The 17,039-nt window shown below is 38.6% G+C and overlaps 1 protein-coding gene across 2 annotated transcripts in view; it reads right to left on the reverse strand.

The window, feature by feature from the left end:
• The window catches only part of LOC145984947 (DNA-dependent protein kinase catalytic subunit-like), a 241,918-nt gene that overhangs the window by 162,441 nt on the left and 62,438 nt on the right, over positions 1 to 17,039 (reverse strand). For both annotated transcript variants that reach the window (XM_083118377.1, XM_083118376.1), the window contains exons 16-18: positions 11,146 to 11,393; positions 7,261 to 7,533; positions 3,946 to 4,176 (exon numbers count right to left, since the gene is read on the reverse strand). In XM_083118377.1, coding sequence (XP_082974503.1) covers positions 3,946 to 4,176; positions 7,261 to 7,533; positions 11,146 to 11,393 — 752 coding nt within the window. The remainder of the gene's footprint in view (positions 1 to 3,945; positions 4,177 to 7,260; positions 7,534 to 11,145; positions 11,394 to 17,039) is intronic.

Raw genomic sequence — 17,039 nt, forward strand, 5'->3', positions numbered from 1 at the left:
GCACATATCCAAACAAAAGTGTCTCGTCTCACTGACACAACACACTGCAATAACACAAACAAGTAACGGCAAGTAACCAAGAATAACACTCTTGCGCACAGTACGAAATTAACACGCTCTTGGTTTACATCTGCTCGCCACTATATTCACAGCTCTGTCTTCATCTAGTCGCGAAGGAACAAAAAACTCGAGCTCGGAGATTTCGGATTGCAAGGAAGCTCACGCAAACCATTGACATTTGACGGTTTCGTCTGCAGCGTAATCTTGATACAGTGTTGCATATTCGAAACCTCCAAACGATCCCCATTTACACAAAACTCTTTCAAGGATATAAACTTAAGCAGGACGTTACTGGTCAAAACTATGATTAAAATGTTTTATTATCTGTGGCTCTTAACATAGTTTCTAAAGCGTATTTTTTGTGTATATAAGAGCAGAACTTGGATGAATTACAGATGATAAATTATAACACAGGTTAGTGTTCGTTTTGTCATATTTATATAAATGTATGCATATGTCAATAAAAATAAGCGGGCATTACAGGCCGCAAATGTCGGCATCTCCGTCAGCGCCGCCCACCACGCTTCACCCGATCTCTCGGCTGAAGATCGAAATGGACGCATTGTAGTTGCATATATCAAAATAAACAGCTAGAATAAAGATAGTTCAATACGGTGTTTATAAAGGTTTCATAGAGAATTATTTATATTTACCTGATGATTACAATGAAAACATTAAAAAAGAAAAAAAACATCATTAAAATTATGACATTTGGAACTATGTATATTATCTTATTAAAGTTGCAAAAAAATTTGTAACAGGTATACTACACTGACTGACAGCCTACCTTGGCTGCCTGAGTCCCTGCCTTGTAAAAATGAATGTAGCGATACACATGCATCAGAATTCAGATCTGTAGCCACATATGAAACCCTAACTGATAACAGATGGTGTATGATTGCATTTGTGCATTTAACATGGGTAGTTTTACCGCAAATACAAATCAAAGCATACAAAGGCATACTTGGCTTTTAAATTTAATGACTTTTCTGCACAAGAATTCTGAAACTCCTCTGTGAACAAATGGAGTCCACAGCTTACCTCTCACAGAAGACTAGGACAGGCTGGCTCTTCCCTTCAATGTGTTTGGCAGCCCTACTTCAGTGTTGGTTAGTGATTCTGTTTATTTTAGTAGACTATTTGATTAACAATAAATAGTATTAACATGGATGTAGATAGACTACACATAATGATATGCAATTAGCTCCAAAAATGGAACCATGTTTTCGGATGCATAAGATTGTTGAGTTTCTTTCAAAGATATGTTACAATTTCAAGATAAATTTTCGCACCACATATTATAACATATCTCACCACAGTTACAAAGTTCTTCACAGTGAACATTTTCAAAAAGTAATTGTCAATAATTCTGCTCTAATGTCACTGCCAAGTTAGATTGTTAACATGTATATGCGTGGGATGATCAAAACAAAGGTTTTTCTGATCTACTACAACCATGTGACAAATGGGGCAACAAAATACTAACTAATCAACATTTAATACAGGGTGTCCCATGAACGGCGCAACTGGGAATTAAGAGTGGCGTTACTTTGTAATCGAAAGCTGTACATACATAAGTCATAAACCAAATGTTAGCCCTGTCCAAGTAGATATTTTTAAACATAGAAACAACAAACGGGGTGCAGTGTTGTTCATGCAGTGTTGCCAAATGTAAGTGAAAGTGTAAATTTATTTTTCCACAAAGCATGGAAAATTGCATGTCAAACATTCGTACGGAAATTTGGATGTCAATTTTCACCTTGGGTAGGTGGACTATTTCGCCATCTATAGTTCAGAGAAGAAAACCGATCGTTTTCGCGTATAGCCAATCCTGAAATGCCTCGTAAAGGCGTACCGGTCCAAATGGGTGTTTTAAAAAAAATATGAGGTACAGTGGCAACACTGTTGATGTTTGAAGGCAACAAAAGGTGTGTTTAGTGATGGTCTATGACATGGAAATACTGGAAACAGGAAAAAAAGAAAATGAAAATTATGGTGAAAAAAGTGTTACTTACCTACTCCTGGCAACCATGCAATGTGCGTAACAGGCAGTGTAGCTTTACAAAAGATGTTGAAAATGACAACCATTTTCCCTGAGCCATTCATCAACACGTTTTATCATGTTGGAAGCAACTTTATGCAAGGTTGATTGGTTTATATTGTTAATGGCTGTGCAAATGTTTATTTTTAGATCATCAAGTGTTCTTGGGGTTATTAATGTAAACTGTTTGTTTCAAATAACCCCATAGATAAAAGTCTGGAGACCTCAGATCCGGGGAGCGACTGGGCCATAAGGTTTTGCTTATAATGTGATCGCCAAAAAACTCTGCCAACATGTCTAAAGTTTCATTAGACGTGTGACATGTTGCGGAGTCTTGTTGAAACCAACAATCACGTTCCAACAGAGAAATAAACTGTGTGATAAGGTCACGATAAACTATTCCTTCAACTGTTGTGTTGAAAAAGAATGGATCGATTATTTTTCTCCGCGAAATCGCGCACCACACACCGATCTTTTGTGGATGAAGTGATTGTTCATGTAACAAATGGGGATTGTTACTTGACCAGTGTCGAGAATTTTGACTGTTGACATATACATTTAAGTGGAACCATGCTTCATCCGTGAAAAAACCCTTATCCAAAATATTCACACTATTGTCTCTAATAAAATTTCTAAACCACTGGCAGTATCTTACACGTGCACCTTTGTCTGCTTCCTTCAGTTCTTGCACAGCCTGTACCTTATATGCACGTAGGTGCAATTGTTTTAACGCTCGGTGAGTTGTTGTTTTTGATACACCTGACTGTGCAGCAAGTTTACGAACAGATTTCCTGGGAGATTGTGATATTCTCTGCTCCACATCCTGCAGCACACCTTGTGTCAAAACTGGTGGTTGTCTGTGGTAGGGTTTGTCATTAACTGATCCTGTTTCACGAAATCTGGAAACAAGTCGATATATCGTCGAATTTTCTGGAACACTGTTATTCGGATATTTCTCGCGAAACACAGTTTTTACACTAGCGTATGATTTTGAACAAAAATAATATTCCACAATGAACATTCTCTCTTCCAAAGAGTACTTCATTTCACAGAACAATTCTAATCTTCCCCTACTAACAATGCGAAATGCACGGCTCAAACAGTTCTGAGTACACAACTAACTGATTCTTTTGTTCTCGTTCGGTGGGCGCTCTTATCGCATTGCATGGTTGCCAGGTTTCACCATAATTTTCATTTTATTTTTTCCTGTTTCCAGTATTTCCATGTCATAGACCATCACTAAACACACCTTTTGTTGTCTTCAAACATCAACAGTGTTGCCACTGTACCTCATAATTTTTTTAAAACACCCATTTGGACCGGTACGGCTTTACGAGGCATTTCAGGATTGGCTATACGCGAAAACGATCGGTTTTCTTCTCTGAACTATAGATGGCGAAATAGTCCACCTACCCAAGGTGAAAATTGACATCCAAATTTCCGTACGAATGTTTGACATGCAATTTTCCATGCTTTGTGGAAAAATAAATTTACACTTTCACTTACATTTGGCAACACTGCATGAACAACACTGCACCCCGTTTGTTGTTTCTATGTTTAAAAATATCTACTTGGACAGGGCTAACATTTGGTGTATGACTTATGTATGTACAGGTTTCGGTTAAAAAGTAACGCCACTCTTAATTCCCAGTTGCGCCGTTCATGGGACACCCTGTAGATACAGTTGTTCCACCTTGACGTAAGATAGTAGACATTTCCTCAGAAACAATTTGGCAAGTGCTAAATTTTGTATATATTTTTTAATATATTAGACATGGCACTAAGCATTGCTGAAAATACAGAAGATACATTTTACATAAAATATACGTAATAATCGCCAATACCTTTTCATATAATCAAGCAAATGTTTCTGGATTTCAGCCTCAAGACGATGTTCATTATCAGCAACAGAAATTAAAAGCAAAAATTTCAATAATATCCTACTCCCAGACATGGTCATTGATTCCAAGACCTTTGTAAATGCAGATAGATATTCTGAATACTCCAAACTTCCTAAAGGAAATTCTCTTGATGTTAGAGGTATATTCTGACTCTTCATACCATTTAGGGCAACCCTGAAATGAGAGAAGGAAAGCTGTAACATATGTCCCATAAGCAATTCCTCTCAAAAAGCAAGTTTCCTTTAAAATTGATTTGGAATCAAATTTCATACAAAAATAATAGAGAATTTATGCATTAAAAAGTACATAATTTTGTGTACATATACTCCAGTGCATGTATACTCACATGTGTGTATGGTTGTTTTAGGGTAGTGTAAATGTATGTTTAGGGCTAAAATACTCGTAAACTGAACTTGTGAAAATTTTTAGGTGGGGTGTTGGGAAAAATTTGGGGATTCTTGTGCATGTTGGATAAATCACTGATTCTACATTTGAGAAAGAACTATGACTTTGATAAATTTATTTGACAAAACCCTTGATTTATGATGCATGTATTTATAGTGTAACCTTGTATTGATAAAAAAAACTTACAGGAAAATGTAAAATCGGGATTCTGCTGTGAATTAAAAAATAATAACAAGAAGATGGTACAATTTTAGACTAAAGTGCTGCAAATTTGGAATTTATCTGTAATTAGCACTTGAAAACTGTTTTAAAACAAATAAATACTGATCTTTTCACTGACAAACCAATACAGGAAAACCTCGTTAATACGATATTGGTTAATACGAAGTACCCTTTAATCCGAAGTTCTTCCCATTCCCCAGCCGATAAGATAGGATTTACAATGTATTTCAGTACGGATAAATCGAAATACGGATAATTTTTAATACGAAGTTGTTTACAAGACCCTCGAAGTAGACACCTGCCTAAGTCGACAAGAGAAGATCGAATGTGGAGAGAGCTTGGACGTTATTTTAACTTGACCTTGACATGTTTCCTTGTCCTAAGAGCTGCTGACAACTCGAGGGAAGCAGCCCGAAATGCCCGCTGGACATTGACATTCTTTGTCAATGTGCATGGCAGGTCAAGCTCTTTCCCTGCTGATATTCACCAGTGCTAGATGAGAAATGCGAGATAAGATCGCAGGAATGTTCCAAAATACAAGACGCGTGGCGCCTGGAAGTCTCACCCATCTGTCTAGCTCTGAGCTCGAGATACAGCAATTTCCCGTGAGCGAGCAACTTTTGGCCTGGTAGCCGACAACTTCCGGCAACCACTTTTATTAAAAGCGTGTTCTTTGTGCCCTGTAGAACTTCATTAAAAAAAAGGGAAACTGTTACAGATAATCAAAGCAGCATAGGCCAACTAAAGATCATCAATCCGCTTAATGTGTTGTCATTTAGGTTTCCCGCAAAAATTGACGTCGATCTTACGTATGTTGCAACTCCAGTTTCCCGTTTCATACGTTTCCCAACTGTGCCGGTCATAAAATTTGCCAAAACAGTGTTTTGTTGTCTGAGTGACTTCTCCTCTTTTGCTATCAGCAAACGGAAGGGGGGGTCCATTGCTAATTGTTTCCGCCACAATTTTCTTGCTCGTGTGCGCACACGGGCTCCTTTCCTTTGGCGTCTAAAAAATAAAAACCAAAAAGTTCTGAATACCTTCTTCAAAACGAACAAAACCGCATGATAAGTAAAAGAAAAGTGACCCCCTTCCTTCTCCTACAACAGCTCATTATCCACCACTGGTGTGCATGGTAATGCGATAATTGCAGATTTCAGGTCCCTCTTTGTTGTTTGAATGCAGCTGTCTGGATAGGAAATATTGCCCCTATTATTGTCTGTTGCATGGTAAAAGGTAATACAAGGATCATTTTTTTTTTCACACTGCTGATAAAAGTTCGGTCTTCGACAACTGGACAACTGCGTTATCTTTAAAATGCCCATGATTTCCCTTCTGCCACCTGCTGCTCTAACTTCCAGCCGGTCTCATTGTGTTTACGCTGCAGCTGGCACCAGTGTTTAGTCTAGCGTCTGGAAAGCTCTCGCTTGCCCATAACTGCAATGACTCATCCAGTGATAAGCGTCATTGTTTTGAATCTCACAAAGCCATATAATCCCTGCTTTTCTTCAGAACCATTAGCGTACTGCTGTTAAAAAAAAAAAAAAAAAAAAAAAAACCCGCAATGCTCAATGTAGGAATACGAGAGGAAAAGTTTTGGCGGAGCGAGTGTTTGACCTCCAGAATACTCCTGAAACCTACAATAAATTGTCGATTAATCTGAAAATAGGCAAGTTTCGTAAAGCTTGTTTTTAGTTCATTTTATGCTGATGAGCTAAACGGCATTAAATATACAGTTTAAAGTGGGATCCAAACCAGAGTGATTATCGAGTGTGGCACTGTTTAACGTGTCCTAGGATACACATTGGGTGCAAACAGATCGCAAGTTGTGTGTGTACTTTTTCAGAGTGGATTACAATGCAAGTTGAGGAAGAGTTTGAACTGATCCCTGCAAAGGGGGAGGGGGCGAATATGAACTTAACTGAAGCAAAGAATACGTGACTTTTTTTACGATGTGTTTTAGACAGCCGAACCAGAATGAAATTTACAGCCCCGATTTTTTTGTTTTGTTTTTTGCCAGGGAAAGGTTGTGTTCTCTCCCAACAGAATCTTCTCTTACCAGTTAATCCTGTAACAGACAATGTTCTAGTGAACGCACATAAAATCCAATACTCATTCTGTCCGATTATCTCCCGTCTCTTGCTTGTGCCAGTGTGACTACCATCAAGATTCTTCCGAATTTCACTTCTTGCAATAACCGAGATTGTTTTCCTTTCCCTAGGTCTCCGTGCAAACGGGTTTCTTATGAATAAGCTCCGTGTTCTCATTCTGTGTAACATTTTTTACACTTTCTTTAAAATGTACAATATTATTATATTGTACATATAAAGCTTACTTTCTGAGCTACCACCAAGTATAAAACATCCTTTGTGGGGGGAATTTATACTCTACTTTATTTACACCTGAAAACAGGCGCCATCTTGAAAAGTTTGGATAACTCGAAGTCGTTTAATACGAACTTTACATTTTTTGGTCCCTTGAACTTCGTATTAACGAGGTTTTCCTGTACATTGATATGTACATATCAGCTGATACAAAATACAAATTTGTTTGTTGCACCTCTACTAAATGGATAATATTCTTTGATTCAAGTTTCTGAAATAATTTTTAGGATATCTATACACTTCTACTTACTCCAATGATGGATTTTGATCTTCTTCCCTGTTAGTTAAGAAAGGAAGCAGGTCAAGACATTTCTTCTTGAATCCAAGGTTGTAATGAGGATTAGCAATGAGCTTGAAAATCCACTGTTTGATTTTTTCATTTTCAGAAACTGCATTTCCTCTTATGCAAACAAGCTGACACACAAGATTTAGTAGTAGCATTCTCCGGTCTTCAGATCTCCCGCTCCAAACTTCAAGGTCCTTCCAGCAAGCCAGCACAGCTTTTACAATCCCATCCCCTTGACTGAAAATATATTCAACATTCAAAAGTATTTCACAATAGAGAAAGAGTTGGTAATCAAAAAGCAAGTGGAAAATTGGGCCCCAAACAGGCTAAACCTAGAAGCCTAAAATTCCACTATACTGTTTACAGCTAACAAATATGTCTATTCCAAGTATTGTAAAAAAACTAGGGATGTGATGAATCTGATTTTTTTTATGTATGAGTACCTAAAAGCATATTCATAGCCTTCAGCTATGTGAAATGCAAGAAAGCAAAACCCTTACACACCTTTATGGGCCGACAGGAAAAAACCCTTACACACCTTTATGGGCCGACAGGAAAGAACTGTATGCAGAAAATGAACATTGGATAGAAGCTCCAATTAAATCCTACAGCACTCAAACAAAATTGTAGGGTAATTCTTTTCCTTTAATGGAAAAATAAATCAAAAGGATTTATTTCTAAAGTAAAGCTGATATCAATGTGTATACTTTTATTGACTCCTGTGAATGTGGATGTTTGTATATTTTTCAACAATTAAAGTTAAGCTGAATAATAGTTACAGGGGAACCTCGATTTTATGTTTTTTACAGGGATTTGGGATTTGGTAGAAAAATAAAATGATGGAAAATCTAAAAATGTTATAGCATTTTGCTCTATTGGACCATGAAGATTAAATGTATAATATGGGAAAGCTAAAATCCAGGAGTACAAAATTGAGGTTCCAGCATATACATTAAAACATGGCACTTTACTATATCAAGTATAGTATAGTTTCATTCTAAAATACTTTAGATATATGTTGATTTTGTAATGTTATGTCAATTCATGATCAGGGTGGCTACTCTAGGACCATGATGAAATTCAAGTATAATTCAAGGATTTCAAGGCAAATTTTACAAAAATTCAAGGCTTCAAGCAGATGTTTTCTCTATTTCAAACTTATGTATTACCACCTCTCAACACACACACACACAAAAAAGTAACAACATAAAGAGTTTCTGATTCCAATGTAACAAAAAAATCTAATTCAATTTAATTAAGCAGTATATTGAAAACATTTAATTTGAGGTCCGTAGTTTACATTTACCATTTCACATACTTAGATTCGAAATACATCTACAAACACAAGTCACAAATATTATGGTATATATTCTAATCGGCAAGAAATTAATTGTCTAAGAATTTCAAACTCAAATCTACCTAATCATCTTCAAGATATCTTATCTTGCAATAATCTTCCTTCTGTCAGATTGTTTTACAAAGGACTCTAACCAAGTACAGTGGAACCCCGATTTTACGTTCCTCGGTTTTACATTTTCCCGCATTATGCACTCAATATTCACGGTCCCAAAAGAGCAAAATGCTATAAAATTTTCCTCGATTTTAAGTTTTTTCAGCTTGGTCCCCTGAAAAACGTAAAATCGAGGTTCCACTGTAAACGGATGAGGAGAATTCTGTTTTATTTTTCATACAGCAGTCGTTTCCTTCCTCGATAAAATTAAAAACTAAATTGTGAAAAACTCTGCTCAGGCCATTTATAAATATGTATAAATTGAATAGGATTTGGATTGATAAAAGTTGCAATTATTCACATCCATGGAGAAATTTTCAAGCAGAATTCACGCATAATTCCCGGAGCCAATAAATCACGTATAATTCCAGGAATTCAAAGAATTCCCAGTGAGTACCACCCTGATGATGTTTAAAGAAGCTGAATTTCCATGCTACAGAATTAATCAGTATTTCAGCATTTTCAATAACATCCAGGAAGACTTTGAGGCTCCAAAAAGTGTTGTGTGAATAAATAAACTTTAGATTTCATGTTTAAGAGTATATTTTGTATTATTTCATGACCAAATTTGGTAGAAAATGTACCTGCACTGTAATCTCACATTTTGTGTTTCCAGGGTGGCTACTCTAGGACCATGATAAAATTGAAGTATAATTTCCAGTTTTCAAGGCTAATTTTCAGAAAATTCAAGGTTACCAGAAGATGTTTTCTCTATTTCAACCTTGCCTCTCAACACCCATACACATGCACCAGAGGCGCAACCACGAACTTTTGTCTGAAGGGAGGGGGGGCAAGTACCAAGTACCTTTTCCTCCCAACAATTGTTCATGCATTTAAGACTAAATCCATTAAGAGAAGTCTTATTTCTGTCTCTGGCAATTTACAATGCATTACAGAAAACAATCATATTGCGAGGGCCTCCCCGATGGCGCAGTGGTAGCGTTGTTACCTTTCAAGGGGTCCCAGGTCCAATACCCGGTGGAAGCACAAGTGGTTCAGATCCCACTTTAAACTGCAGGTCCAGTCCCCATTATCCTTACTGTGCATAAAGTGGACTTAAAATAATAAATCAATAATAATAATAATCCATCATATTGCGAGTGAACCGAACAAGAAAATTTTTAATCTATTTTTTTGCAAACTGAAAACAATGTTGATTTAATAGGGTGCAAATCATTTCACGAGGTGCCATGGCATTCTCTCCCTTACAACTTTTATCATTTAGATTGTTCGGTGGCCAGGCTCCCGCCAGTCTCTAGCTATGGCTCTGAACTTGATGAGACTAAGAAAAGCAGGTATTGCAAGTGAAGTGAGCGAGAAAATTTTATAAAAAGTATTTTTATTTGCATAAAATTTTAAATCGAGGGGGATGATTGCCCCTCTGTGCCCTCTGCAGGTGTTTGCCCCCCCTTGACCTCCTAAGAATTGATTTCCATTCAAGGTTGGTAGGGGGGGTCCCCTGCTCACTGTGGTTGTGCCACTGATATGCACACACAAATATAGTAACAATATGAAGTATCTGTGTGATTCCAATGTATCCAAAAATTCTAATTTAATTTAATTAAGCGGTATATTGAAAACATTTAATTTGAGGTCCGTAGTTTGCTATTTCACATACTCAGACTCGAAATACATCTACAAACACAAGTCACACAAATGTTATGGTATATATTCTAACCTGTGAAAAATTGTTAATTGTGTAAGAAATTCAAACTCAAATCTACCTAATCATCTTCAAGAAATCTTATCTTGCAATAATCTTCGGTCTGTCAGATTCGTCTACAAAGGACACTAACAAAGTAACCAGATCGAGAGAATTCTGTTTTATTTTTCACACAACATTATTTCCTTTCCTCGATAAAAGTAAAAACTCAACTGTGAAAATCTCGCCTCAGGGCATTTATCAATATTTATAAATTCAATGGGATTTTGATTAATAAAAGTTGCAATTTTTCATGTCTACGGAGAAAAATTCAAGCAAAATTCACGCATAATTCCTGGAGCAAATAATTCACGCAGAATTCCTGGAATTCCCGGTGAGTAGCCACCCTGGTTTCCATCAAATATGAATTGTGCACGTCCTTAACTATGCTATTTGGTGTCCATAATCTAAGAAGATAAACATATTATAGGCAAACATCATTAAGTGCCTGTAAGCCAGAGTCTATATTTCTTCTTTTCTATGTCAACAAAGAAATTGGAGATTGGGAAAGAACATTAAGCATTGGACTACAAAAATACTACTTTTTAAAGCAACATCAAACTCTTAACCTTTTTTCTAAATATCACCTAGAGACACGATTGTTATTTCATCTAGAATACTTGAGACGCATGCATACCTTTTTCTCAGGTCTTTATTCTTTGCCAAATGTTGAACAAGAGAAGTAATGATGTCTAACTGTTGGGCATTTCCTGATATAGTTTTTTCCACAAGTAAAGGAATTGCCTTTTCGGGTGATTTAAGAAGATGTGTAAATATTGTTCTTTTAAATGTGCTCAACATATGGGCTCCATGTGTAACTGATGTTAATGTTCCTGTAGTTTTGAGCATTTTCTCATCTGTGATTAAATTTATTAGTAGTTCCACCTGAAAACAAAAAGGAGTTTAAGTTTAATTCCTGACTACATACAAAATTTAACTTTTTTTATTTACTTAGGATTCCAGATAATGTTGATGTGAGTGTAATAAACATCCTCAAAATATGAAAGTACAGTCCTGTGCCAATTAATTATTGGAAAACAACAATAACCAAACCCCCCTTCCCACACACACACACAGATATATACAAATGATGAAGGAGACAGTAAACACTTAACACACGAAGAGAAATAGTTCGACATTTCGCGACATATGTCGTATTTTCAATGGAGAAGAAAGATAGATCGGTGTCACATAGAGTAGAGGAGAGGCACAGAATACTGACCGTAGCGTCTCTACGTTCAGTGTTGCCAGAAATAGTAGATAGAAAACAAAAGTACTTTCACCAGTGTTTACTGCAAGGTGGGTGGGTAGTTTCGGGGAGGAGAGGAAAGGGTTACTGGTTGGCTAGGTTGAGTCTGGAAAGGGGGGGGTATACTGGCGTGCATGCCTGTTATATAGGCCCTTTCCCATCGCTTGCGGAAAGACGTGTCCGAGTGGGGGTAAAAGATGGATTATGGCAACATGGAAACAGTTGTTGAAGGTGGTATTATGGCTGTTGGTGTGGATGGTAACTGTGAAATCAGAGTTTTGGGTGGAGGAATGGTGATTATTGATCCTTAGATTCAAGGGAATGGAGGTTTCGCCCAGGTAGAAGTTGCAGCAGATTTGGCAGATGAGGGTATAAATCAGGTTGGATGAGTGGCAGGTGCACTTGGGGTGAAGGGTGAACTCACCTGGGACTGTGGGAATCAGGGGGGTGGGGGAGGTGATGAGTATGGGGCAGGTCTTGCACCTGGGTTTGTTGCACCTGTGAGCTGGGGGAGTGGTGTGGCAGGGGTGGGAGTGTTTTGGACCAAGATGTTCTTGAGGTTGGGTGGGCGACTGAAGACGACACTAGGTTTCCCTAGGTTTATCCCGAAAGATGTCCCTGGTGTCAGGGTTACTGTGGAGGATGGGAAGGAGGGAGTCGATGGTATGTCTGATTTTCGTGATGTGGGGGTGGTATTGGGTGATCAGAGCAGGGGGATTGGTTTTGGGTTGTTTGGTGCAGTTGTGGGAGATGGCTCTTGTGATCTGTTTGTTGATGAGGGTAGAGGGGTAGCCACGGTTGGTTAGGGCTTGGTGCAGGCGTAGGTGGTAGTTTTGGCGGGATGAGGGGGATGAGTTGAGTCGTTGGTCTCTGAGAGCTAGGGAAAAAGGGATGGCTTTTTTGGTGTGGTAGGGGTGTGAGCTGGAGTAGTGGAGATACTGGAGGTGGTGGCTGGTTGGTTTGATGTGTATGGAAGTTTCCAAGTGGTCTCCCGTAATGTGGATGTCCACATCTAGGAAGGTCGCTTGGTCTTTAGAGTGAAACCAGGTGAATTTGAGGGTAGTGAAGTTGTTCAATTGGTTTAGGAATGTAGTGACATCCATCGGGAATTGTGTGCAGTGTTCAGACGGACGATCTTGTGGAACGCGTTAACGAGAAAGTGAGTTCCAATCGCAGGTTTCCAGAAGTGTCTGCGAAAACAGTGCATCGAATTGTGACTGACAACCTGGGCTATCACAAATTGTGTGAGATGGGTACCAAAAATGCTGACAGACGCTCACAAAGAGCAAAGAAGGACAGCTGCACATGATTTTTTGACCTGCTGGAGGGAGGATGGGGATGACCTCTTCTCGCACATAGTGACGGGGGATGAAACGTGGATATTGTATGCCACTGGGGAGTCGAAGCAGCAGTCAATGCAATGGCGGCACTCTGGTTCTCCTAAAGCGAAGAAATTCAAACAAACACCATCAGTTCACAAAATCATGGCAACCCTGTTTTGGGACCAAAAGGGTGTGATTTTTGTGGAATTCTTGGAACCAGGACGAACAATTACAGCAGAGGTGTATTGTGAAACACTGAATAATCTGCGTCGTGCCATCCAAAATCGGCGGAGAGGAATGCTACACTCTGGAATTTTTCTGATCCATGACAACGCCCACCCATACACAGCTGCTCGTACTGTTGAGACAATTCAAAGATTTCGATGGGAACTATTCAATCATCCCCCTTACAGCCCCGACCTTGCCCCCATCGATTTCTTTATTTATCTTCACCTGAAAAAGTGGCTTGCATTGAAGCGTTTGAACTACAGTGACGTGTTCAAGACATCAGTTCTGGACTGGCTGCATTCTCAGGCGGCAGATTTTTATGCAGAGGGTATACGGAAGCTTGTGCCACACTATTAGAAATGTCTGGAGGTTAATGGTGACTACGTGGAAAAATAGCCAAGGTATGTACTTGTTTATCAATGACAATAAATTTCTTCTCCTATCATTTTCTTGTTTTTAAAAAATATCGGCCCTTTTTTTGACATATATTATTTGTTTGTTAGTGAGGATGTCTTTTACAACTTCTTAGTGAATAGTTCCAATAATGTATGCAGTTGTAAAAATACTATTGGTGTAAACTGCAGTCTGCATGTCATAACAACTGTACTAAATTTTCCTAATATCTCTTCAAAAAAGCTATGTCATTTAAAATAATACGTCGTGATGGTTTTTGGGCTCTTTCAAAGATCTTTCCAGGCAGCTTTTAAATAGCTAAAAGGTGTACAGGACGAGAGTACACGTCACTTAGAACAACAATAATAAATAAAGGTCTATGCTGCTTGGCATCGAGACATAACAATATACTTGGACGTCTTTGATCTTTGTCGGTAGTGGCTGCGTTCTCATATGCGACAATGACTCATTCAGAGTATTACAATAAACAAAATTTGCGAAACAAAAGGCAGCAATCCGGCTAGAGGGAATCAGAATTGACACTCTCATAACTTCACAAAAGCACTCATGCTATTCTAGTTTAGATGTAGCTACTACGAACTATACACTCACTTTGTGAGGACTATTGTATAGTCAACGTGCTTTTGATGAAGTTGTGTGTATCCGAAATTGTGTAATTACTGTATCCGAAATTGTGTAATTATTATAAGTGATGTCTTCCAAGAAACTTTCTGGGGCTTAAACCAGGAAAAGAAAGAAGATAACAGAGAAAGAGGACATTTTAAGTGCAACAATTTTATCGAAGTTTTTCAAGAAAAATGTTGAATCTACAGATGCTAACAAAGATTCTTCAGTGCCGAAAATAGAAACCACACGACTGTGAAGAGTCAATCAGCAACTAGGTGGTCTTCAAAAGCAAACACAGTACAATCTCTAAGTACCCAATTTCCGGATGTCTGTGCAGCTTTGGAGGAATTATGTGACCTCTCAAAAGAGTAACCCGAAACAGTACACGGTGCCAAATGCTTCCTACACAGCCTTAAGAAGTTTAACTGTCTTGTGTTCTTATTCTGCGGGGCTGATAGCCTTCGAGCTATTAACGACGTTAACCTATGGCTAGAAGAAAAGTCTGTTACAGTAGATATAGGTGTTAGTCATTTACAGGGACTGCAAAGCTTTCTGTCTGCCAATCAGGAAACAATTGTGACGAACGCTTTTGAGAAAAGCAAACAGATCTGCGAAGATATGAAAATTGCAAGTAGAGAACAGCGTCCCAAAAAGAAAACCAAGTTTTTCGATGAAGTTGCAGAAGATGAAAGTGTAGCCATAAATGAAAAACAAAAAAATTAGGAAGAGCTTATTTTATGCATTGGATTCAATTTTGTCACAAATAGGCGATCGATTCAAGCTAATGAAAGGAGTTTTGGAGGATTTTTCCGTAATTATTCCAAGCAACATGGCAGTTATGTCAGAAGAAACGTTGAGAAAGGGAGTCTTTGATCAGGCTTTATTATACCCCGAGGATATCATCGGAAGTGAGTTACTTCATGAACTGTTGTTCTTTAAACATCATGCGCAAGCATTTTTTTAAAACTTTCACTTGGAATGCTTGTCAGAATTGTCACCACTTGCTGCTCTCTCATTCATTCATAAAATATCATGTATTGAATTGTACCCAAATTTTGTCACTGCATTAAAAGTATTTTTAACTCTACCGTCATCTATTGCATCTTGTGAAAGGAGTTTTAGTAAGCTAAAGCTTATAAAGAATTACTTGCATTCTACCTTGAGTCAAGAAAAGCTGACTAACCTGGTTATTTTGTCTGTTGAGAAGTACAGAGTTCAATCGCTTGTGTTCGATGATGTTATTAATGACTTTGCTGCTCGAAAGGCAAAAAGGGTGAAACTGTAGCTAGTATGTTCGCACAGGAGAATTGTCAAATAATCATGTACTGATCGTAGTTCTTAATACGTTTCTGTTTTTATTGTTGTTGATTTCAGCTCATCAGTATAACATTTTGCAGTGTAAAGAGGTTTTACTTTATAAACATTACATTAATACTGAATGATTTTAGCTAGTTTGTACAATGACTTTGCAGGGTATTTGAAAGGGTTTCATGTATTTTAAAAAACATTACATTAATGATCTTTCTTAGAGATTCTTCTGCTACCTAAGAACATTGATACGGGCAACGAGGTCCTCGGCTGACATGACAGGTGTTCGTAAATGAGGCGTTTCATCTCTCCCCAGAGGAAGAAATCCAGGGGCGTAATATCAGGCGATCGAGGTGGCCATGGCACAGGTCCTCCCCTGCCAATGCACTGGTTGTGGAATACGGTATTGAGGAAATGGCGCACATTCCAATCGAAATGTGGGGGTGCACCGTCATGTTGAAACCACAGTCTTTGTCTCAGTGACAAGGGCACGTCCTCTAGTAGTTCAGGCAAAACCTCACTGAGAAATGCTTGATACGTGGGTTCACATAGGCGAACAGGGAGAATGTATGGTCCAATCAAATGGTCATGCAGTATCCCGCACCACACATTCACTGCAGATCTGTGCTGATGATGTGCCACTAGTAGTGCATGAGGATTTTCATGTTCCCACACATGACTGTTTTTACTATTGAACACACCAGTTTTCGTGAAGATAGCCTCATCAGTCCATAGTACCGTATTCTGAAAATTGGGGATAGTTTCAATTTGATGAACAAACCATTGGCAAAAGTCCTCACGTGGGCCAAAGTCCCGAGGTAAAAGGTCTTGTACTTCCTTCAATTTGTACGGGTGCATCCCCTCTTCTGCCAGGACTCGCCACACTTTCACATGGGAGATGTTTCGTTCGTGGGCTAGTGCGCTCGTACTGGTACCTGGATGATCCATCACTGCAGTTAGTACATCTTCCACAAACCATCGCGTTCGCACACTTCGCGGTCGTCCAACTTCTCGATGAGGTGGCAACACTGATCCTGTTTCCCGAAGTCGAGTGTCTAGTTTGAAATAAGGTGTGCGATGGTAACACCCTATTTGGAAAACGTGCCTCATACAGACGCCTTGCAGCACGGCTATTACCTCCAGCCTCCACATAAATCAGATGCATGTCCGCCAGCTCTTGGGACGTGTATGCAGCCATCCCTTACACCAGGCTACAAGTGTTTATGGCCGTTAACACTAGTACACTTCACAGAACACGATGGGCTGTGGCTAAGAATTAACACATAACACTGCTAGGTCAAATGTTTGCCCAACACTACTGTCCAAGAACCTTACGTCTTTCCATTCAACCATGAATGTTTAACAACCTGCTGCTGGCACAGCACCTTAAGCACGAATGGCACA

The sequence above is a fragment of the Lepisma saccharinum genome, chromosome 3 (assembly GCF_977018435.1).
Source record: "Lepisma saccharinum chromosome 3, izLepSacc3.1, whole genome shotgun sequence".
Classification (NCBI taxonomy): Eukaryota; Metazoa; Arthropoda; class Insecta; order Zygentoma; family Lepismatidae; genus Lepisma; species Lepisma saccharinum.